This window comes from Cyprinodon variegatus, unplaced genomic scaffold (assembly GCF_000732505.1).
Source record: "Cyprinodon variegatus isolate N-32 unplaced genomic scaffold, C_variegatus-1.0 Scaffold73, whole genome shotgun sequence".
Classification (NCBI taxonomy): domain Eukaryota; kingdom Metazoa; phylum Chordata; class Actinopteri; order Cyprinodontiformes; family Cyprinodontidae; genus Cyprinodon; species Cyprinodon variegatus.
In genome coordinates, this window is record NW_015150526.1 from 975691 (window position 1) to 998728 (window position 23038).

Below are 23038 nucleotides of genomic sequence, written 5' to 3' on the forward strand. Positions count from 1 at the left end.
CCTTCCTTACTTACTTGTTTACTTCTTTCGTTCTTTATTTCCTTTAGTGTTTTCTTTGTTTTCCTTCCTCCACCATTCTTCATTCTATGGTAGAATTTTTTTTTGGCAATTCCTGACTGAAAATGATCTTGGCTGAAAGTTTTTAGGACAGGAAGTGAACAACCCTTCACTGTTTCTGCTTTGCTCTCCAAAGATCACCAAGGTGGTGCTCAGTAAAGGCTGGCGGTGTCTGGAGTGCACGGTGTGCGAAGCTTGTGGGCAAGCCACAGATCCTGGCCGCTTGTTGCTGTGTGATGACTGCGACATCAGCTATCACACATACTGCCTGGACCCTCCTCTGCAGAATGTTCCCAAGGACAGCTGGAAGTGCAAGTGGTGAGTAACTCTTTGATCATCTCATTCAAATAGGCTTTAAGCAGTAAATCTTTTAAATTACTTTTGAACTGGTGTCGTGCCTTTCAGAATAACATTTCAATTTCCAGAGCTTCAGTCCTTGTTAAATTAGGATCTTTATTGTAATGCGTTTAATTCAAAACAAATGCCTTGTTTTAGCAGCACAGTTGTTTATATATGCTTTTGTTTTCCCCTTTCTCTTGCAGGTGTGTGTCTTGCACCCACTGCGGTGCAACAACTCCTGGACTGAGGTGTGACTGGCAGAATAATTACACCCAGTGTGCTCCCTGTGCCAGCCTTACAGCATGCCCAGTCTGCCTTGTGGACTACACTGAAGGCACCATCATTGTGCAGTGCCGCCAGTGTGACAGGTCTGTGGTGCTCTCGCACTACTGTCATGGAATAGAAGACTAGTCTTTAAAAATTCTCTGGAATCTATCTGAACTTATTCTCCCCTCCACAGATGGTTTCATGCCTCTTGTCAGAATCTTCATTCAGAAGATGATGTTGAAAAGGCTGCAGAGAGCAGCTTTGACTGCACAATGTGCCGCACATTCAAAACTTCTAAAGGTAGAAGCCCTTTGATTTACTGCAATGTCTTTATTAAATTACATTTGTGTTTATTTCATAGATTTACTGAATGTTTTCTTTCATTAATTGACTTGCTTTTGTGTATTTGTTGTTGCTGCAGTTTTTACAAAGACCAGAGAGATCACTGAACCACTGCTTGTTACACAGACTTTTTCCAAAGCTAGGGAGTTCGGTATGTTTAAAGCATTCGCAGGTGATTGATGCTAAACGGAGCATGAATATTTTTCTCTAGTCTCATGCTTATTTTTGCAGCTCTTGACCCATTTAGATTTTTGTCTTTTTAGATCTATCTAGGACCTACACCCAGGATGGCGTTTGTCTGACAGAGTCAGGACTTTGTCAGCTCCAGAGCTTGTCCGCTGCCGCGTCACGAAGACGGAAACCTAAACCAAAGCTAAAGCTGAAGATAATTAACCAGAACAGCGTGGCGGTGCTTCAGGCACCTGTGGATCCTCTGTCAGAACTCTCCCGAGATGAAGATATGGAGGACAACAGAGGTACTTGTCATCTCACAGTAGCATCTTTAAGCTAATCAACTTAAAGTTCAAAAAGGATTTATTTCTGTGTCGATTTAAAAAAAAAAAAAGGTTAAACTCTGGTTTTATACAGGCTTATCAAATAAGGGGAAGTCTGTTTCAATTGTTTATATATTTTTATATAGTGTTTAGATGTTCTCTAATGAAGACCCTACCCTTAGTAGAATAGTGCAATACCTAAATTGTTGGGTCCATTGTCTTTGTTGTGAACTTTGATTCTCTATGGGTTAAAGTTCACACAAGTTTGTTAGCCAATCAGGAATAGTGACACCCTATTGCCATTGGTACTTTTGGCTGTGCCAGCAATTGGAAAGGCTTCCTGAAAAGTAAAATAATCATCTGCATAGAGCTTGAAATGTCCACGTAGTTGCTCAGTTTTCTAGGTCCTCAGTGCGTAAAAATCAAACTAAGTAGAGTGGCGTAGATGCAAAAAATACCATAATTTGGCTGTGTTTCACAGCAAGGCATACGCGATGATTAAAGAACGGCTTTTACAAAAGGGACTCATTCCTTCTACCTTGTGTCCTGATAAATTAGTCTTTAAGTTTCTAGCTTCAGTCACAGTCTACACCTTGTTCATTTGCGACCTATATCTGATCTTTTCATGACAGTCTGAACAACTCAGATCTGATTTTTTCTAATGCGACCTAGGCCACTTGGCTATGTGGTCCCGAATCCGATACGAATCTGATCTTTTCAAATGCGACCTGTGTCGCATTTATCCGACCTGAATGCCATTAATACCTGACAGTGGTCACTCCTATGCTTCTTTCTACGCAGAAAATGCAAGAACAATAACAACGGTGGACGATGCGGAGAGTAGTATTTATGTTTAACCATCTTGGAAAGATTGAGTTTTTAAGGTTGGGAATGATTGCTAGATGTTCTCCAGCACTAAAATCCATGTTTACTTCGTAAACACAGAGCACGCTTGTGTCCTCTACTGCGCATGCAGGACAAATAGGTTGTATGAATGCAGTTCATACAGGAGATCACATACAAGTCGCATATATTTGGAAATGTGAACACCAACGCAAAAAAGTCGGATTTCATAAAAAAATCGGAATTGAGCATCAAGGCCTGCTGGGTAAACCTAGCCAATGACTGTCTGTCTGTTCCATGAGTGTTAGGGCTATAGGCTTGCATTGTTCCATAAAAGTCCTCTTTTTTTGTGTACCGTTATGCTCAAATTTTTTTTGCAGGGCAATTTATTAACTGTAAGCCATTATATAAAAAAAAAACAAAAAAAAAACAAAGACAACTGATCTAGCAGTGTGTGTAATGTGTTTATTATTTAAATGTTTCTTTTTTGTTTTTTCTACTGAATTGATGAAAAAAATCACTTTTATGTTACAAGTCATTCAAAGATCTCTATTTTCTGCGTTTCTCCTCTAGATTATGTAAATTATTAGTTTAGGTAAAGGTCGTGTTTGATTAAACTGTCACAGATGTTGAACTGTTGAGGTATTAATAGTTGAAACACCAAAAGAAGTTAACTTTTTTTTCTTTACATATAACTGTGTGTTTCCTTTATTGATAGAAGGATCTTTACCGTTGGGATATATGCGTTTTTGTTCAATTAGGTCAATTTCTTGCTGAGGAGGGGGGTTTAGATGAAACTGGCCCTGTTATTGTTTTGAGGGGCCTAAGTGGGGTGTTCTCAGCTGCTAGGCTGTCACTAATCATCTCTTCTCTTTACCTCTCACAGAGGCGGAGCTACTCGATTGTGAGGCAAAGTCTGACTCGAGCCTTGATCGAGAGCCAGTGGAGGATGACTCTAAAGGGGCCAACGGCGTCAAGAAGAGGAAGAGGAAGCCTTACCGACCGGGTAGGGCACCTGATCCAAGGAGACAGCTCTCCTGAAGCATAAAATGGTGTAGAACATGCCCAGCATTGATGCTGCAGAGATGTGCTGCCATCTCACGGCCTCAGAAGCACAGAGGGCTCTGTCTGCCGTTTTAGGCCTTCATTCATTGGCTAGTAAACAAATTACAACCAAACAAAATGCTTTTAAAATGGTCATACCCTGTTTTTTAAAGACAAATTGCACTTAAATGCTTGTTTGGAAAAAAAAATTGTGCTTGTTTTCAGGCATCGGTGGGTTCATGGTTCGTCAAAGAAGCCGACCAGGCCAAGGTCAAAGCAAAGCAAAACGATCCCTGTGCAGAAAAGACTCATCTGGCTCTGTGTCAGAGAATCCCATCAGTAAAGATGAAGGTCAATGCTCTAAAATGGTGCATCATTTATTTTGCTTTGTTGAAATCAGTGATGACTTAAATAATTATTTGTTTTCAGGTTGGACAGAAGCCCAGCCAGATACTCCTGTAGATGAGACACCCCCTGGGCAAGAGGTCCCAGAAAAGATAAAGAAACGCTACAGGAAGAAGAAGACCAAACTAGAGGAAGCTTTTCCAGCCTATCTACAGGTAAGTTGTCTGAACTATCTAATGCTTAATTCAGTTTCTTTACTAGACAGAGTCCCCCATTGAGCCAGTTTACTATCAGCTTTTCAAACATAGAAAGCATTTATTGATCAGTCAGGCTTGGCAGATGGCCGCTCACACTGAGCCTGGTTCTGCTGGACATTTCTTCCTGTTAAAAGAGAGTTTTCATCTCCACTGTCGCTGCATGCATGCTCTAGGTGAGGGTTTGCTGCCGAGCCAACAACAAAATACAAGTGAATGTCATTGCTTCAAGATCATCCAGTTAGAGCTTTTCCTGCAAAGTCAGGGACTTGATGAAGTAGGCTGGGTTTCCTTAGATAGAAACCTTTAATCTGTTTCTATGATTTCTTTGAATTGTCCTTGTAATCTGCCTTAAAATGACATCTTTGGTGAATTGAAACTAAAATTAACTGAATCGAATTTGAAAATGAAAAAAATCCTTTTTTCTACCATTTGTGTTGTTGTGTCTCCGGCTGTATGAGGCATACTGTAGTGCAGTCCTCCCTGTGTGTCATTGTGTATTGCTGGTGAGCTGGTTTGAACGTTCACAAAACATGCTCTTTTAGTGCTTAATGATGTTTACAACTCAGAAAGCCACAGAGACAAATTTCTGGGAGCCTAAAGATATACCGACCACCTCCATTTTAAATCTGCAGCCTGAATATCATGTCTGTTAAACAGCAGACTGAAGAAAGCCTGACTCATGTAGAAGCTGATATCAGTTAAACAACTACTCTGGGTTAAACTGACTAAAATCAGATTTAATTTCAGCTATTACATGTTTGATAAAAATGTTGGTAGTAATTTTACACTGCAAAAACAAACTAGATATAAGTAGAAATTAATTAAACTGTATTTACCCTAAATTTGAGCAGGTAAATAAGGCGATTTGCCAATTTAATGAGTATTTTAACTGTAACTGAAAAGTTTTATCCTGTGAAAACCTTTGGCCACTGCACTCTCCATCTTATAAAAGTTCTAGTCGATGAATTAGATAAATAGTCTTTTTTGCTCTTAGTGGGTCTTAACTTTGTTCTCTTGTTCAAATTCACAATTTTATGCAAAAAGTGTTGCATAGAAAGTTGTCTCTGCACCCTTGGGAAGGTATAGAAGCCACAGCATGTTGCATTAAAACTACTTGCCCAATTTGCGGCCCCTTTGTGAGCTTTTTGGAAACGAAGGAACATCCTGAAGAACCTCTCAGGAGAGGATACTTGTCTACTATCATAACTTTATAAATGTGACCCATCTTTCTTGTGAATTGACGCACAAAGGCTTAACTAGAGCTGGCTGCTTGTCCCCAGCCAGTATCTTAGTGTCACTTTGTGTTGCCTTAAACATAGATAGGTGGTGTGCATTAAGCCAGCGGTGGCTGTCGCCGCAGCTCTTTATCCACCACATTAAGGAGAAAACCTAAAGGTCTTACACAGTGAAGCAGATTTCATTAATTATTGAGCTAACAGGTTTGGCTTTAATGTCTCAGTGCTGCAGCCATCGGTGCAGCTCCATGTTGTAGAGAATAGTTGGGGGGCCTTTGGGATGTTGCTGATTAGTGGGGCTCAGTCCTGGGGGTCAGAACCATGTGACTGATGGTTCGGAGCAGGGCTCTCCAAAGTGTGGCACCGGGCAGATATGTTCCTCTGAATGATTTCATGCAGACCCAGACCAGAATAAAGCAAACAAACAAAACAAAACAATACATGTTTGCCCTGCAGCTAGTTCCTGCAGATTTATACTAATTTTTTAGGAGTGAATTTCTTCCTGATATGTGGCCACAAACTCAAATCCTTAAATGATAGGAATAATGTAAAACACCAAGTATTCATTAGAGCCAAGTTTAATCCAGCTATCAATGTAAGCAGCAGGACTGAGCTAAAATGGTTTTAGTTAGTTATATTAGTTCTATACGTGGGGAAGGAAGTGGTGCTGACCTTTTTGAATTGTTATTTATACTTTCAAGGTTTCAGAATTGTTTATTAAATGTGATTTCAGCTAATATTCTCCTTAGTATTTTCCTTTAACCTGATCATTTGCATCCTAGCTGCTGATCATGGCTGACCTGCTGTTGACTGCTGCTGCTTTGTTGTCTTTCTCAGGAGGCTTTCTTTGGGAAGGACCTACTGGATAAAAGCAAGCAGAGCAGGCAGCAGGGGGGAGAATCAGGCCTACTGGAAGAGGGGCAAGGCTATGTAGAGAGGAAGCAGCCCACTACAGGCTTCTTGGACACGACATCAGACCCGCTGCTAAGTGCATCGACAGCCTCCATCCCTTCCAGGCCAGCAGCACCACGTATGTATTAACAATACATTTGCTCCCACGGATGAGCAATGTAATAATTCATGCAGCTAAGGAAATGTTGTTGGCTAAATATTTAATATTACAAGAAAGAAATGAATTACATCGCTTCTGAAAATAAACCAGGACAGTTGCGGGTAAATTAATTTAACAGAAATGAATGTTTCCGCCAACTAATTTCTTGCCCGTTCCAACCAACATGCGGGGTATTTCAAAACTACCCTACATTTTTGCATCACCACTATAAAACTTTGTGTTTCACTGGGATTTCATGTAATTGAGCACATAGACTAATGCATAATTTGAACTGAAAGTGTGTGTGGAAACACCATTCACTGTCATTTTAGTCGGTTTTTGATATATCTACACCAGCCTTGCAAATATGCGCAGGGAAGTCTTTGCTTTTTTTTCTTTTCTTTGCAAGACAGCGCTAAGGCTACTAGATTAACATGTTAATCTAGTAGTCTTAAATAAACCAGGCTATCATCACCCATAGCTAGTGTCTGGATGTATCTTCCTGCTGAAGTCTGCAGCTCCGACCCAGAGGCTGAAGCCTGACTGGATCTAATAAGTTTAGGATATTATTTTGTAACCTAACCCAGCTATAAGCTGGACCTTATTTATCAAATAGGTTCCTCCTGAAGACAATATATTTTTATTAATTTGCCATGTTAGATTATAGGTGGCAAAATGCAAATGATAACATCAAAACACAGGTTTTTAGTTGTTTAAAAATTAAGTTAAAAAAAGGTCTCCTTGACCTATTTTTACTTTTTGGTGGTTTTTTTCTACAACATACAATCCAAATGCAATAAATTTGAGTTTTTGCTTTCCATTGTGGGAATATGTGAAGGATTTGACTACTACTGTTATATTACAGGTTTATATGCAGGAACTCTTTTTATACATTTTGTGCACGTATGATATAAAAGAAGCAAGAACACTAGAGGTTAAATTGTTTATTAATCAGAATGCATTGCTTACAACTTTTAAGGCCTCTTCAATCAACATTTTTTTGTTATTGTTGCAAACATTTGCAAGTTGCTATCTCATCTCACAACTTAGGTTTATATACACATAAAAATTGAAGTTATATACGTTTTTAACAGAATGGATAAAACCAGGGGGGAAAAAACTGTTGATCTGCCTTTAAAAACTTTAAAACTTGTCATTTTACTAAGCTTTTAAACACCCTTGGTTTTGTGCTTCCTTTGCCAGCACTTTGTTTTCTTTAGGTTCAATTACTAGTTTTGTCAAAAATGCAGTTTATGTTTTTTTTTTATTATTATTATTATTATTATTATTTTATATATATAAGAATGTAGCAGGACTAGATAATATAGCTAAAACATCTAGCACACTATATTTTTTTCATTTTAGTCAAAACATTATAATTCTGATGTTTATACAAAACAATATTTGCCAATGTCTGTAACATTTTGGAAAATTTGTTTTAAAAAAAAGGCAAACAAAAGTAAGCCTTGATAATTTAAAAGCTTAAATACACATTTAGCCAGGTAATTATCCATCCCTCTTCATATTTGCATCCATGAGTCCTTTCACAGTTTCTGTCACTAACGTCTTTTTTTTTTAAATCTTTTTTAATTTTTTATTTTCCTATGTTCAAACTGAGAAGACAAACACTCCTTAAGCTTAAAGATTTACTCTCTAAAATGAACAACCCCCTACAATAAATTAGCAAAACAGCTTAAAACTAGCTCTAAAAATATATATCAACAGTATGAAACATCATAAACCCTTGTTGTTGATGGCGCTTTACAAGGAGGCTCATTAAAAGTTGTCATCAATGGTAACCTTTCTTGTGCAAACCAAACCTTGATTACAGCCAGGATCGGTTCAGGCAAAACAAAAATCAAACAATGCACACATCCCATAATATCAGATGACAGCTCCCTGTTGGTGGCACCAAGCTTGCACTCTGCACCTTAATGTCTTCTTCTTTTCAAGGCTGCTCACCACAATTAGCCCTATTTCTTTTTTTACTCTTACGCTTATGAGCTACATGCTTTCTACGCTACTGCCATCATAACAGTCTACACACACCAGTTTTTCCCTTCATCCATCCAACTCTGAAATAGGGCACATTTCTGTTAGCGTCTTGTCATGGCCCCTCATTTTGTAGCTAAAGCTTACCCTGTTGGAGCATAGCCTAGCGCTGAGCACAGCTTTCTCCCGGTGGCCACAGGCTGTGTGTCTGCAGTGTACCTCATCACTCATGTTGCCAATGTGTTACAGCTCTTACTGTTTGGTTTGTATCAGCTACGCCCTAAACGTCAGTCAGTGACAAATTCACTCTTTTTAAAATTTTTCTTTCAGTTTTCTTTTCTTTTTTTTATGGTACTAGTGGCCTTTATTTGAAAGTCAGCTGACGAGAAATGGGGTTTAGAGATGTGAAAGACATGTGGCGTAGGTCCATGGGCAGATCTTCACATCATGCCTACGCCAAGGCCATAGACCAGGGTGATTATTAAAAAATGTGTTAAAAATCCTGTGAACATTTGTGGAAAAAAGTGTACTGGGGTATATATTGATATTAATTTATAGTCCAGACTTGACAAAATTGCAGAAACGAGCGCCACACATAGCAGTTGCTCATCAGGCCTTTTTAATTGGCTTTTTTTTGGACACAACAAAAACCCATTCTAGTGATTATGTGTCTACTTTTGTTGCTAAGTCAGATTTTTATCCAAAAGTGCATGTCTTTATCGGATTCCAGCACCTTTATTAATATATTTTTGTTGTTTTTCCGAATTTATTTCTTCATGTGTCAAATAGAGCCCAGCATCTTCTGGCCTTTTGAGTATATCCAGGCTGATTTTCAAAGATTCTGACTTTATTTTCATCAATTTAACTAAATTGTCAACACCAGTAGGGGAGAGTTCAGTTATCCGTCTTCATTTTGTGTTGCATTTTATATTGCATTACTGTCCATGTCAGTCAAATATATTCATCTAGTTTCATTCAGGGTTTAATCAACAATTTCTGCATGTGAAATTCAAAAAAGCGACTCAAAATCCACCATGTCAGTTCATCATCATTTATTATTTATGACGCTTTTGTTTTCCTTTTTTTCTTTTATTTCTATTCCTTCATCTACAGAGACGACAGAGGAACCGTTAGTTGATCTAGCTGATGTTCTGAACAGTGGTGCAGACATCTTGGGAGTGCTGGGAAAGCCAAGCAGTGACTCTGGTGCGTCAAAAATCTCACAGGCAGCAACAGTGAACTAACTCAAATCCTCTACTATCCCTGATACAGAAATATACCCAGAGAACATGTTTATTTTATTTTTTGTTTTCTCCACCTTAGTGATTTTCTTTAATGCCTCATTTTTAAAAGAAAAAAAGCATTTTTTTTTTTTAAATGTTCACTTTTGTTTTTTGTTTTTCTCTCTTTTGTTTCGCTTGTTCTGTCTTCACCATTTTATTTGACTTGGTTTGGGTTCTTGTAGGTCTTGATTTTTGCCCCTTCAAGGTTGACAGCTCACCTCCTCCTTTTGGTAAGGGTGCTTTGGCCTTCAGTTCCTGCTTTAGTCTATTCCTCCTGCAGTGTGTGTGTCTGCATGCTTAAGCACTACAGCTACCTCATAACTAGTTTTTTCTCTCAGTCATTTCAGATTGCAATAACACCCATGAACTCCTTAGTACCTGTCTAACACCTTTAGTATTTATCCAAATTATTTTGGTGTGCCACTCTTTGTGATCGTGAGCCTTTGAATATCCTCTCATGAACTCATATCTGCCTGGAAGAAGATTTCTTGAAACTGACAGGAACATTTTGGCCTTCAGAAAAGAGCATTATAGGAATTGCAGGGCCTTGGAAAGTCTCCTTTCAGTGTCTCAATGCAGCAAAAGGCTTTTCATGCCTTTGACTTCATGACATTAAGCTCTGTGGTCATTCTTCTGTAATTTTTTTTTGGGGGGGGGGAGGGACATCATTGTCTGGAAATTCTAACCAGCTCTAATCTTAAATGCTCCTTAGAGCATACATGTATATTGCTATACCAGTTCTGTTAAATATTTTTCTGCCATTTTGATTTTAAAGCTATTTTTCATCTCTTGAAATGTATAAATATTATTACGAAATCTGAGCTCGAGTTTTTAAAAGAGTTTTAAATTATTTCCAATGGCTGTTTAGACTTATAAGTCCTCACATATTCACTCATTTAAGAGCTACATTTAAGGACTTATTTAGTTTTGCTTTGTGGTAAGACTTTCTTTGCACGTCTGTGTTTCCACAGCTGGACTGGACATCGGGTCTCTTGCAGATGGCTCCCCAGTAGCGCCTTCGTCACAGACTGGCCGAAGGACACCTCGAACAATACCAGAGGAACCCCTGGACGGCATTCTTAGCCCAGAGCTAGACAAGATGGTCACTGATGGTCAGTGTCAAAAGACAGGACTGATCATCAGACAGAAACCTTCCACATCCAACTAATAATCAGTTTGGCTCTTGAATTAAGGATTTTTCTCAAACCAAGAAATCTTGAAGATTCAAGTTAATATGGGCAGATTTTTTTTTTACATTATTGTTGGACAAGCTCCTCCTTATTTAAAGAGCTGTGAAGCTTCATGATAGATTATTCCTTTCTTTTGTCCTTTTCTTAAATCCAAACATAAAAAAATGAAACATTGAGGAACCTTGGTAGAAAATTAGTCTAAAAACTAGATTAATTCAATCCACATGATTTCCCTATAAAATAGCAGAGAACTGAAGCAATCAGAAGTTATTTTTGAATTTCCAATCTCTATTTTTCATAAAGCATAAAGTTTGGACATTCTGACAAACGTTTTGGTTTTACTGAAGAAAAATCATTGAATATATTTTAACGACGATATACAATGAATTATTTACTTATAATTTCTTTTAGTAGATAATTTCTGGGCATATTGGTTTAAATATTGGGCATTTTCATTGTTAATTTCACTTTCAGGACTCCTTGACTAAAATATAGAACCAAAATGTCTAGATAACACTGACAGTATTAGTTTAGGGAACGACGTACCTTTGAGGCCGATGTGAATGGGTCAGTTTATGAGCAAATAAGTAGCTTTGAATGATTCCATCTTTTTGATGTATCAGTTATTTTGACCCTAGTAAACGTGTCACCTGGTTGTTCTGAAAGCACAAACAGGAAGCACAAGCTACACTACATTCAGTAATCAAGGAAAGAAATTAGTTTTTTGTTGCAGACCAGCCAGAAAGTAGTCGGGGCAAGTTGACCTGGAAACGGGCCAATGCTGGTCACTCACCAGTCATAATGGTTTCTATCTCACCCATAAAGTGATACCACTAACACTGGTTTGAGAAAATGAGCAGGGCCATAAAAGGAGCCTGTAAATGTAATATATGAACTACAGTCATCCTGAGTTCCTGTAGTGTGGAAAATAAAAGTAGTGGACTGCCTCTAGTGGTTTGAGCTATGAAAGGATTTTAAAAGCAAAAAATACAGAATAAATTGCTGCAGCGCACTGATTTTTATAAACCTTACTAAAGTTTCTTTCTTATTTTATTTTTAATCCTAAATATTTTCCTTTTTGTTTTTAATTGAAAGTTGCCTTTTTGAAAGTACAGCTCCCTATGTTTTCAGTATAAATTTATTAACACTATTTTTGGTTTTGTGTCTTTCAGAATCAATTCTCAGCAAATTTTACAAAATTCCAGGTTGGTATATGTTTTGTTCAGTTTTGCTTGTTTTATTAGAGCCTAGAAATTAATAGTGAACCATTGTTAGAGCAACACTGTGTAACGTTTGACTAGAGAGGCACTTTTTCTGACCGCTCTGATACTTCGGCTGAGCGTATCAACTGGTATCTGACACCGATCCAAATGAAAGAACCATATATCTTCCCATGTGAGTGAAAGTTTTAGAATTTACATACACATTGCTAAAAAAGGTAACAAATTAAAGCAGATATAAATGTGCTTCGTATAATTTATTAACAAATAAGCAGCAAAAAGAAGAGAATAATAGTTCAATGTGAAGCGCACTGGATAACAAATCATCAATATTCGATCCAGCTAATTACCGGTAGTCAATATCGGAGTCGAGATGCGATCCAACTATCAGATCGGTGCATCTCTAATTTTGACGTTTGGAAGAGATTAAATGATTTTTTAGGTCCATATGACGTAGAGGGTTGGATCAGTGAATAACTACCGGTAATGTGATCCAGAGTGCCACTTTAAGGTAGTCTGACTCCACTTAAACGCATGAGCTAAAAACATATAACACTTACCTGTAATACATATTTTTGGTTCTCTGATGTACAGTAGGATTCATTTAAGAGTGGTGAATGTGGCCTTCTCTTTACAAGGAACTCATTGACGTCTCAGTCTGCTGGTTCAAATTGGCCTCCTATCAGATTCTAAGCCAGAGGCAGACCGATTCATTTTGTGACAGTGCAGTGCAACCAGTTGCTTTCAGGGGAGCTAAACCTGGAAGTTACAGGTCTAGCTCCCCTAGTGGCTAAAACTTACACAGTGTTGCTTTAATTTATTTCTGATAGATTATTTCTCAGACACAAAGAGGTAATGAGCTTGAATAATAGACAGTAAATGTTGCTTAATTATATATCAGATATATTACTTTTGTGCTTTGCAATGTGTTTGGGACATACAGAGCTGGAGGGTAAGGATGTGGAAGATCTCTTCACTGCAGTCCTTAGCCCAAGCACAAGCCAACCACCTCCACCACAGGTGCCTCATCCCCAGGTCCCAGGGCCCCTTCCTGCCACACCTGGTACGGGTATGCCTCATCCTAATGCAGGTACATTAGGCAGTCACTTTGTACTACCGGCAAATGTTTCAGAAGCTTTCGTAATTCTATGATTCATCCGTGTATCTTGTGCATGATGTAGGAAACCCGATGTTTCCAAGGATGCCAATGATCAACGGTATGAGGGGACCAAACCCACGATTCCCTGCTAATCCTGCTACAGGACCTTGTATCCCAGAAAATTTCCCCCCACTGAACCGTATGCCTTTCAATGACAATCCAAGGTAGTCGGCTGTTTACCCCCAATACAACTCTGAAGATCTTATTTTGTTCTCCCTGAAAAAACAATTGCATTTTCTGAGCTGTTATTTCTTTTGTAACAGGGATCAAAAATTTAATCAGATGGCCAGAGAGGCGGTGGGTCCATGGCAACCTTCTACCCACGGCCCAGGCCCTGCACCTCCTGGATCTCTACCTGATGGGGAAACTGAAGCCATGTCTAACGCCCAAAGGAGCACACTCAAGTGGGAGAAGGAGGAGACGCTTGGGGAGCTCGCCACTGTCGCACCTGTCCTCTATACAAATATCAATTTCCCCACCCTTAAAGAAGAATACCCGGGTTAGTAGTTGGCTTTAGGGCTCAAATAGTTAATCGGATTAATTGTGATTAATCGATTATTGAAATAATCTTCAACTGATTTAGTAATCGATTAATGGTTAAATTGAGTAAAGAGGCTGTAAAAAATGCCTTTAGCTGACAGATCGACAGCAGTACTTATCTTAAAATTATAAATAAATATATAAACACTTTGCAGTTAAGATAAAAAAAAAACTCCTCAAGTGGAAAATTTTAGTTTCCCCTGGTTCAATTTCATTAAAAATTATCTTTAAGGACCCTTTTGCCGTCCAATTATTTATTGATTCATGGAAAAAGTAATCAATAGATTGATCAATTTGCAAAACAATCACTAGTTGCAGCCCTAGTTTGCTTTAACGCTTACATTTAATAATGAACCCTATTGTTTTTGCATCCAAATTCATTATTTTTTTCTTATAATTTTTATGTACGTCTCAGCTTTCTTTTCATTGAGCTGTCATTGAAATTCCACAATGTAAACCTGCCCAGGAGATAATGATATGTTCTGTTCTTCCAACAGATTGGTCTACAAGAGTTAAGCAAATTGCTAAACTTTGGAGGAAAGCTAGCTCACAGGACAGGGCCCCATATGTGGTAAGATCCCTCAGACACTCGTATCTAGCCTCTTGCTTTTTGAAAGTTTACTGTATAACACAGGCTAACACCTGAAAGGATACTACAGTGCTAGATATTTCTAGTTGTGATGTTCATACATACATTTTTCCATCATACTAGAATCTTTGTTGAACAGCTATTAAGCATCTGGTTTTGCTGAGACTTTAAACCTCATAAACCTTTTAGATGCTTACCTTAGGAAATAAACCCCAAAGTTTCAGCATTTATACATTTTTATAATATGTTTTAATTAATTTTATCTGATTGTTCTACTTTAACCTGCTATTATAGTTATTTGCTATATTCACCATTTATTTCAGACTAACCATAACCTTGATAACGGTGGGTTTGGTGTACATTTCTATAATCTTCTGAGGACGTTTAGATCAAGTCCTTTACAGCCACTATCCTGCATATTTTACATGTGACTATGCACTAACAGCTGATCTACATGGTTGAATCCATCAGATTGTGCATAGGTCTAACAAACTATTAATTTTAGCCAGGTGTGTAAACCAGACTCTTATTTCAAACATAGAGGACACTGGCTTTTAATGCCTGAAGTCCCGCCCCCTTCCATAATCTGTGGCAGTGCCGGAAGATTATGGCTGAGGGTTGGATCATTCATTCACATTGATTTTGCAACATTAAATATGATGCTAATTAGTCATGAGCGGTCGTTTTACAACTGAATATTAAAAAACAATGACATCCTGAGAGCTGTTGTTTCTTGGTATTCTGTGAAATTGCAAATGGTCCTTTTTGAAAATATATGATCAGAAATAGAACGTTTACCTTTTCTGCTCTCTTATTTGCTATAACTGTGAGAACCGCAGACATTTCTCCTAAACTCGACCAAAAACGGTTCCTTTAAGGACGCTACTGTCTATTTTGACAGCTCAACAGATTCCTGATACTGCCTTTTTTTGTTCTTTGTGTGTTTTTTTTTTTGTTTTTTTCGTGGGGATGATTCTCCAGGCAGATATTGGTTTCTCTTCCTCCATTTACATGAGCAAAATGACAGAGATAACAAAAGGTTTTTAAATTAAAGAAATAAGAAACATTTATCAACAACTCAAACAAGACATTAACAATGGGTAACACATGGAGTGAACACAATGCATGCACTTCATGTGGTCTCAATGCGTGGCTGCTGAATGCGCTAACAAGCCGGCAAACACATGTATGCCTCGGTCATTGCAAGAAATGCTGCATCCTCCATGCCTTTGCCACCTTTAATATCTTGGTCACTATGCTCCATGTATGACGTTCAGCCTACGAGTTAAATAGATTATTGGCATGCAAAGTGAATTGAAGTGGCTGCTAATAAAACCTGTCTCAGAATTCCTTTTCAATTTGTTGGAGAACATATTGCAAAGGATATATTGTGCAGCTGTTAGTGTAAAGTCCATAAAAAACATATTTTCCGGACTATAAGCCACTATTTTTTCCCACGCTTCGAACCATGCAGCTTATAAAAAGGTGCGACTTTTCTGTGGATTTTTCCTTATTACCAGAGGGAGAAGTCAAATTTGGAAATGAAAGAATAGGGGGCTAATTTTCATTTAGCACAAAAACATGCTAGCAGGAGGCACGGTGGAGAACAAATGTTCTGAATTCACACATTTTGACATTTATTTGCCGTATTAAAGCTGCCGAACCAATGAAGAGACTGAGCTCAACTCCTGCAGAGCTGAAATAAAGGGCTGTTGAATCCCCGTCTTTCAGTAGAACCTCTTACGAAACTCTTACGACTTATGATATGTACTAGTTTAATATGTAAAATTTTTTTTAAAACAATTTGTGGCCGCGGCTTATAGTGAGGTGTGTTCTATATCCCGGAAAATACTGTAGTCAAAACCAATATCTATGAATAGACAGGGGCACACACACACATTTATCAAGCCTCACCATACTGCAGAAATGTATGTCTGCATTGTGAAGTGTTAAAAAGATTAACTATTGCTATAAAAAAAAATGGCTCTGGTTTGTTTAAAGCCCTTTGGCAGCATGAATATGAAGCAATGTTTCTTCATCCAAAGAAAAAGTCACTCTTTACAACAGTAATGTTAGACATAATGTATCTAAAGTTACTATTTGATTGTGCTGTAAACTTTGGTTTAAGATGCACAAATGCCCACTTTTAGAAATTGAAACATATCCATCATAGATTTAATTCAGAGTTGGATATGAAATACCTAAATGACTCCTGTGTTCTGTGTCATTGTTATTCATTTTGCTGTTTAGCAAAAGGCAAGAGATAACCGAGCAGCCCTGCGCATCAACAAAGTCCAGATGTCGAATGAGACGGTGAAGAGGCATCATCCACAGCAACATCCCCCTGAGGTGTTTGATCCCAACATACCACTAGACACAGATCTCCTGTTTAAAGACCCTTTGAAACCAAAAGAGTCAGAGCATGAACAAGAGTGGAAGTTTAGACAGGTAAGAGTGTATGCAATGAAGTCAGAGAATGCAGCGCCAGGTCCACTTTATATAGAGACAGCTAAGAAGTGGTCGTTTATTAACGCTTCCTAAACATCTGCACTATCCTTCGCATTAACCGTGATGACATTGGTGGTTAGTAGGTCCAGTTCATTCTTGGCATGAGAATAGATTTTTCTTCTTTGTTGATATCTAATCTCTGTCTATCTCTTTGTGTTTTGTCTTGACAGCAAATGAGACAGAAGAGCAAACAACAGGCCAAGATCGAAGCCACTCAGAAATTAGAGCAAGTTAAAAATGAGCAACTGCAGCAACAACAGCAGCAACAACAGCAACATCAACAGCAGACAACCAGCCAGTCTGAGGGAGATGGTTCAAACAGTGGTAACCAGAGTCCAGCCTCTCAGCCCAGTAATGGCAGCTCCTCCCCAATACAGCAGTTTAACTCAAAAGAAACCTTTGCAAGGCCACAGATGCAAGCAACTCCTACATCTTGTCCTTCAGAAGATGTTTTTGTCCGACCACCCCCTCCCCCTCCATCTGGTCCATCGTCTCAGCCTCAGTCTCCACAAGTATTTTCACCAGGTTCCTCCGGTTCAGGACCATCTTCTCCATGGGATCCATATGCCAAAATGGTTGGGACCCCAAGACCACCACCTCTTGGACCAAATGCATGCCGTAGAATGTCTGTGGAGTCTGGAAAGTCGCCCACCTCTTTGATGGAACAGCAGGACCGAGGAAGACCTTCTCCAGCTCATGAATCTTTTGGTTCTCCAACATCAGTGTCCAGTGACCCTTATGCCAAACCTCCTGACACACCAAGACCAACAGGAGAAATGGATCCTTTCCTGAAGCCCATGGGCCCACCTAGGGGTAGTCAAGCAGCTCAAGGAAGATCTCCAATGGGTTCTCCTGGCAGAGACCCATATTCGAGGCCCATGATCAGAAATGAAGCCTATCAGCGCATTGCTCAGAACAGAATGATTTTGTCTGACCCATACTCCAGGCCGCTAATGGCCCCCATACCTGGAAGTAATGAGTCTGGCTCTGTTCCCCTATTTAAAACACCAATGCCCCCTCCTCAAGCTCAGGATACCTTCAGCCGACAAGGACAACATCCCACGGACAGATATTCCCAAAATCAGCCAAATGACCCGTATGCACATCCTCCGCACACCCCAAGACCATCAACAAATGAGAGCTTCACCAGTCCACCTAGAATGGGCCAGCATCACCCTCAAGGGCACCCTTTTCCTCAATCAGGACCAGTTCCTCAGATGTCTAGAAATCCTTATGCGCACGCACCGTCCACTCCCAGGCCAGATCGTTTTACGTACGACCCCTTTGCCCACCCCTCTGGTCCCAATAAACCAGGTCCTGACCCGTTTTCCCAGTCCCCAGGAAACCAGCGATCCCTTAATGAACATGGTATTCAATCTCGGCCATTTTTTGAACCTTATGCTCGACCGCCGGGTACACCACGTCCACATGACGACTATGGTCAGTCAGGCTCTCCTAATCCATCTTCGGACCCCTACTCATCCGCTCCTGCAACTCCTCGTCCCAGTGGGATAAACCAGTTTGCTCATAAGCCCCACGTTGGACAAAGGATATCCCCTTCCCACTCAATAGATCCTTTTGGCCATCCACCTGGTACTCCTAGACCCTCTTTGGGGGAAAGATTCTCTAAGTCACCAGGGACCCAAAGGGGTCCAGTAGAGCCATTCACTAGTCCACCTGGGCCATCTAGAACAGGGAGCAATGACATGTTTTCACAGCCAGGGACACACAGAACAATGGTTAATGACCCTTATGCCCAACCTCCAGGGACCCCAAGACCAGGTCCTGATGTGCATAACAGGCTTATGGTGAGACCAGGAGACCCGTTCTCACCACCTCAAACCAGGCTTCAAGACCACTTCCCTCATCCAGACTCTCTTACACCAAAACACCCCGGAGTTTCAGAAGACGGCTTTAGCCAGTCGCCTTCGACTAGACCCAGTCAGACCCCTGGCCACGACCCTTTTGACCAAGCATCTATGGCACCTTGTCCGCAGCCAGGAGAGAAAATGGAAATGAAGGATCCTACAACAGTGGGGAACAATGGATTGGGCCCTCAAGATCCCACACAAATGCCAAACAACCCACAGATGCCTGCTCCTTCTTCTGAAGCTGCAGGTGCTGTTTTGGCTGAGACAGAGGAGAGACTAAAACAGGTACCCCAAAGCTGAACCCATCCAGGAATGGTCCTTTGGTCCCTTTATTTCCTACATAGAACATCTGCTCTTAGTGTTGTACAGTTGTCTTATTTACAATTATCAGGGTAAATAGGCTGACTCTTCATCTTTTTTGCTCGTTTTCATTTTGACCATGCAGCTCTTAAGGTTTCCTCATAAATAGCTATGTATGGAGATAATGAGTTAGTATAGAAATCTTAATTGCATCTTCTCAACGTATTAAAAAATGTGTCATTTTAAAACATGTATTCAACATTTCCATTTGGTAATTTTTCTTTTAATACTTTGTAAAGCATATGTGGTAATAAAATTGCAAAACATTTCACAAGTCAGAGCATGATTCAGTAGGTCTCTTTCACGCATGTTCATTCTTTCTTCCATAGAGAACCATAATAGATGCTATGCCTTATAACAACATTTCCTTGGTCTTCGGATAACAAAAATACCCATACCATCACTTAACTTCAACCATGCCTAACAGTGGGCATGAGGTCTTTTTTTTATTTTTTATCATAAAATGTGGTAACTGCAAACCAAGCCAGAGTTTCTGTAGCTAAAAAAGCTCCATCTTGCTCTCTTTTTCTTCAAGTTAAATCCCAGTTTAGTTTAGTTTTTTTACTCTTGTTATAGTAGGACAAGAAATGCCTCCTTCTGGCGGCTCTTGCTAACGCCAGTTGTTTTGTAATAGTTGTTATGTAGAGGTAGTAACCTCAAGATGCTGTGCTTAGTGCAGTACCCTATATTGTAGCTCCAGGCTAGCTGTGACACTAGGACAAACCTCTACATCCTGTGCCACTGTCCCGAAAAAAAGTTTATTTTTATTTTTGATATGAACTTCTAGCTAGTAGAAAGTGAATAAAATAATAATCTTTTATCTCGAAGCAATTGTTAGGCTTGCCACATTAGAATTGATTTTTTCTTGTCTGAATAAATGTTGAAGATGAAGACTTGGTTTGGATTCCAAGAATAAATAAGAATAATAATTATGATAATGTAATATAAGCATAAAAAAATCCTTTAAAAATTAGATATCCTAATAATCATATTTATTTTTATCTGCTCTATAGCGACAACGAATCAGAGAGCTAATCCTCAAACAGCAGCAACAGAGGACTGCCAACAGACAGGAAAGGGGCCCTCAGGATCCTGCTGCCAACATAACCCCAGGAACACCACGACCCTGGCCCCACGAGGGTCCTGGTCAACAGGGTGAAATGTTCAACCGGCCGCCTCCACCATATCCTGGACAAGGACCCATGAGAGGGCCAATAAGGTTTCCTGGAAACTTTCCAGGGGATCAGAGAGTCTGCTTTCCTAATGATGGGCAAATCCAGCGGGCACCACATCCTGGAGATCCTAATTTTAGGCATCAGGGACCAAGGTTTGATTTACAGATATCATTTTTAAAATGTGCCGAATGTGATGCAAAGCTTACAATGTCCTTTCTTCCACAGGTTTGGATTTCCACCTGGAGCTTTAGGACCTCATGGCCCTCAAGAGTTCTTCCTTAGAGGAGAGCACCCTATGCAGGACGTCCCTCCACAGATGAGGATGACCATGCCTGCTGAGATGGCAAAAGGCATGGGAGGAAACCCTATGGGAATGCCTCATCACTACCCACCACGCAGTGTGCCGATGCAGCAGCACAACATCATGGGTCAGCATTTCATCGAGCTACGGCACAGAGCTGCAGAAAACAGGCCACGCATGCCGTTTCCACCTGCTGCCATGCAAGGAGGCAACATGGATCCAAACCTGCATGGTCAGAGGCTCCCAAGCTTTCCTGGACCACATGACTCCAGGTTCGCTTTGAATCAGGGCCCTAAAATGGTGGACCCTCTTACTGGTCAGACTGGCCACTTACACCTGTCTGCCAGTTTGGACAATCTTCATCAGCAAACTCAGATGCCAGGAATGAGTCCCATCAAACAAGCTCCTCTAATGAGATCAATGAGCCAACCTGCTTCAAATGAGACCCAAAACATGACCTCATCCATCATCCTCACTACGCCCCCTGCTGGGCAGTCGGAGGCTGGTTCTATGGCCAGCAGTGAAGCAGTGGAGGAGAAACTCGATGCAGAAGACTCTGCTGTCAAAGATCTTGAGGATGTGGAGGTGAAGGATCTGGTTGATGCTGATTTGGAAAACCTAAACTTGGATCCAGAGGACAGCAAAGACCTGGATCTCGAGACGAACGACCTACACCTAGACGACTTTCTGACATCTGGTAAATTTGACATTATTGCTTACACAGACCCTGACTTGGATGATATCAAGAAAGACTTGTTCAATGAAGAGCTGGATCTCAGTGATCCCATGGAGGATAACCCCGAAGCAGCAGACATTCCTAAAAGTGCAAGCTCTGAAACCGAGCCCTCATCCAGCGCAGCATCTGCCCTGTCAAAGTCAGAGTCCACAGGGGAGCATTCCACATCTGAGCTTAAGCCGGAAGTCCCTGGGAGTCACAGCTCTGATTCTTTGGCACTAGATCAGGAAATTAAGACGGAGGTCAAAGACTGTCAGGGGCCACCTGAAGTGGGAGATCAACAACTAGCTGAAAACCCCTCAAACCAGCAGGGAATGCTGTCCGATTCCACTCCAGTCCTTTCTAGTCTACTCATTAAACAGCAGCCTGAGGAGCAGTCATTAAATCCTATCATGGAGTCCGTCAGTCAGGGAGGTAACCCTATGGCCCAGCAGAACCCGGACAGTGATAATCAGCATACCTCTGTACTTACAGTGAGTCAAACAATAGCTGACACAGGCGCTGCAGAGCAGCTGTCTGCTTCTGGCTTTGGAGCAGACCAACAGGTTGGACTTACTGCAGCTGTAGACCAGACTGGCCTGAGTCAAGCCCAGCAGACGGCATTAAACCAGAATCTGGGTCAGCACAGCCAGCAACAGCGTCCTCTTCTGCTGGAGGAGCAGCCTCTCCTGCTGCAGGACCTCCTTGACCAGGAAAGGCAAGAGCAACAGCAGCAGCGTCAGATGCAAGCTATGATTCGCCAGCGTTCCAGTGACGCCTTCTTCCCTAACATTGGTAGGCTCCGCTGGCCGACCCGCTCTGAGATTCCATGTTGAGTAAAGTGATTTCTGTCTGACCGTGTTTTGTTTGTGTTTGACAGATTTTGATGCAATCACCGACCCCATTATGAAGGCCAAGATGGTTGCCTTAAAAGGTATCAACAAAGTCATGGTCCAGAACAACATGGGGATGGCTCCGATGGTGATGAACAGGTGAAGACTTTTTAGTGCCACACCAGGAATATTCATAGTTAAATAATTATTGGTTCTTTATACCAAATAACACTTAATTCTCCTGCACCATAAATAAGAACGTTAACAAACTTTTTGTGGTAATCTTTCTGCTTCCCAGATTTCCACCAGGTCCCGCTCCACCTTGTCCTGAAAGCACACCAATCCCTCCACAAGTTGTTGGACCGGTAACTAACAGCTTTTTAATGAAATTGTCAAATGTTTTAGATAACTGTGTAATAATGTCTTTAATCTTTTTGTCAGGATGGAAAACTGACCCAAGTACAAAGACCAAATCCTCCAAACTTCGGACCAGGATTTGTCAGTAAGTTTTCCAAAACTTTTTTTTTTTTTCTTTTCTGCAGGATCATTTTTCTGAAGATCTGTTGTGACTGTAAATTAAAAGAAATTTGTTTTTTTTATGCGGTAAAGCGTGCAAAGATAACAGCCATCTTTCTTCCCTCAGACAATCCTCAGAGGGCTCAGTATGAGGAGTGGCTACAGGAGACTCAGCAACTACTTCAAATGCAGCAGAAGTTTCTAGAAGAAAAGATCGGAGCTCACAGGAAGTCTAAGAAAGCCCTGTCTGCCAAGCAAAGAACTGCTAAGAAAGCAGGCAGAGAGTTCCCAGAGGAGGACGCTGAGCAGCTCAAACATGTCACAGAGCAGCAGGGTGTAGTGCAGAAGCAACTGGAGCAGGTGAATGCTCGGCTTGTTGAGCTCCACTACTGAACTATGTGTTGACCTTTTGCATGCAGGCAGCACCAAACTATGAATATGATCTCTAAGCAAAGATTTAGCAGCTGAGAGTGGATTTCTTTTAAAGAGGCTATTCATCTGTAACATCTATA

At 40.4% G+C, this 23038-nt stretch overlaps 1 protein-coding gene across 11 annotated transcripts in view; it reads left to right on the forward strand.

The window, feature by feature from the left end:
- The window catches only part of kmt2c (lysine (K)-specific methyltransferase 2C), an 87306-nt gene that overhangs the window by 48886 nt on the left and 15382 nt on the right, over positions 1-23038 (forward strand). For 4 of the 11 annotated variants that reach the window (XM_015372507.1, XM_015372509.1, XM_015372508.1 and 1 more), the window contains 25 exons: positions 194-375; positions 600-764; positions 857-963; positions 1085-1177; positions 1269-1481; positions 3229-3348; positions 3612-3737; positions 3816-3946; positions 6061-6253; positions 9380-9472; positions 9732-9779; positions 10521-10661; positions 11912-11944; positions 12903-13049; positions 13141-13282; positions 13382-13617; positions 14156-14229; positions 16498-16695; positions 16926-18911; positions 20000-20313; positions 20387-21972; positions 22058-22169; positions 22309-22375; positions 22452-22512; positions 22654-22886. In XM_015372507.1, the coding sequence (XP_015227993.1) occupies positions 194-375; positions 600-764; positions 857-963; positions 1085-1177; positions 1269-1481; positions 3229-3348; positions 3612-3737; positions 3816-3946; positions 6061-6253; positions 9380-9472; positions 9732-9779; positions 10521-10661; positions 11912-11944; positions 12903-13049; positions 13141-13282; positions 13382-13617; positions 14156-14229; positions 16498-16695; positions 16926-18911; positions 20000-20313; positions 20387-21972; positions 22058-22169; positions 22309-22375; positions 22452-22512; positions 22654-22886 (6801 nt within the window). The remainder of the gene's footprint in view (positions 1-193; positions 376-599; positions 765-856; positions 964-1084; positions 1178-1268; positions 1482-3228; positions 3349-3611; positions 3738-3815; positions 3947-6060; positions 6254-9379; positions 9473-9731; positions 9780-10520; positions 10662-11911; positions 11945-12902; positions 13050-13140; positions 13283-13381; positions 13618-14155; positions 14230-16497; positions 16696-16925; positions 18912-19999; positions 20314-20386; positions 21973-22057; positions 22170-22308; positions 22376-22451; positions 22513-22653; positions 22887-23038) is intronic. The other 7 variants (XM_015372510.1, XM_015372512.1, XM_015372515.1 and 4 more) reach the window with 6 other exon arrangements.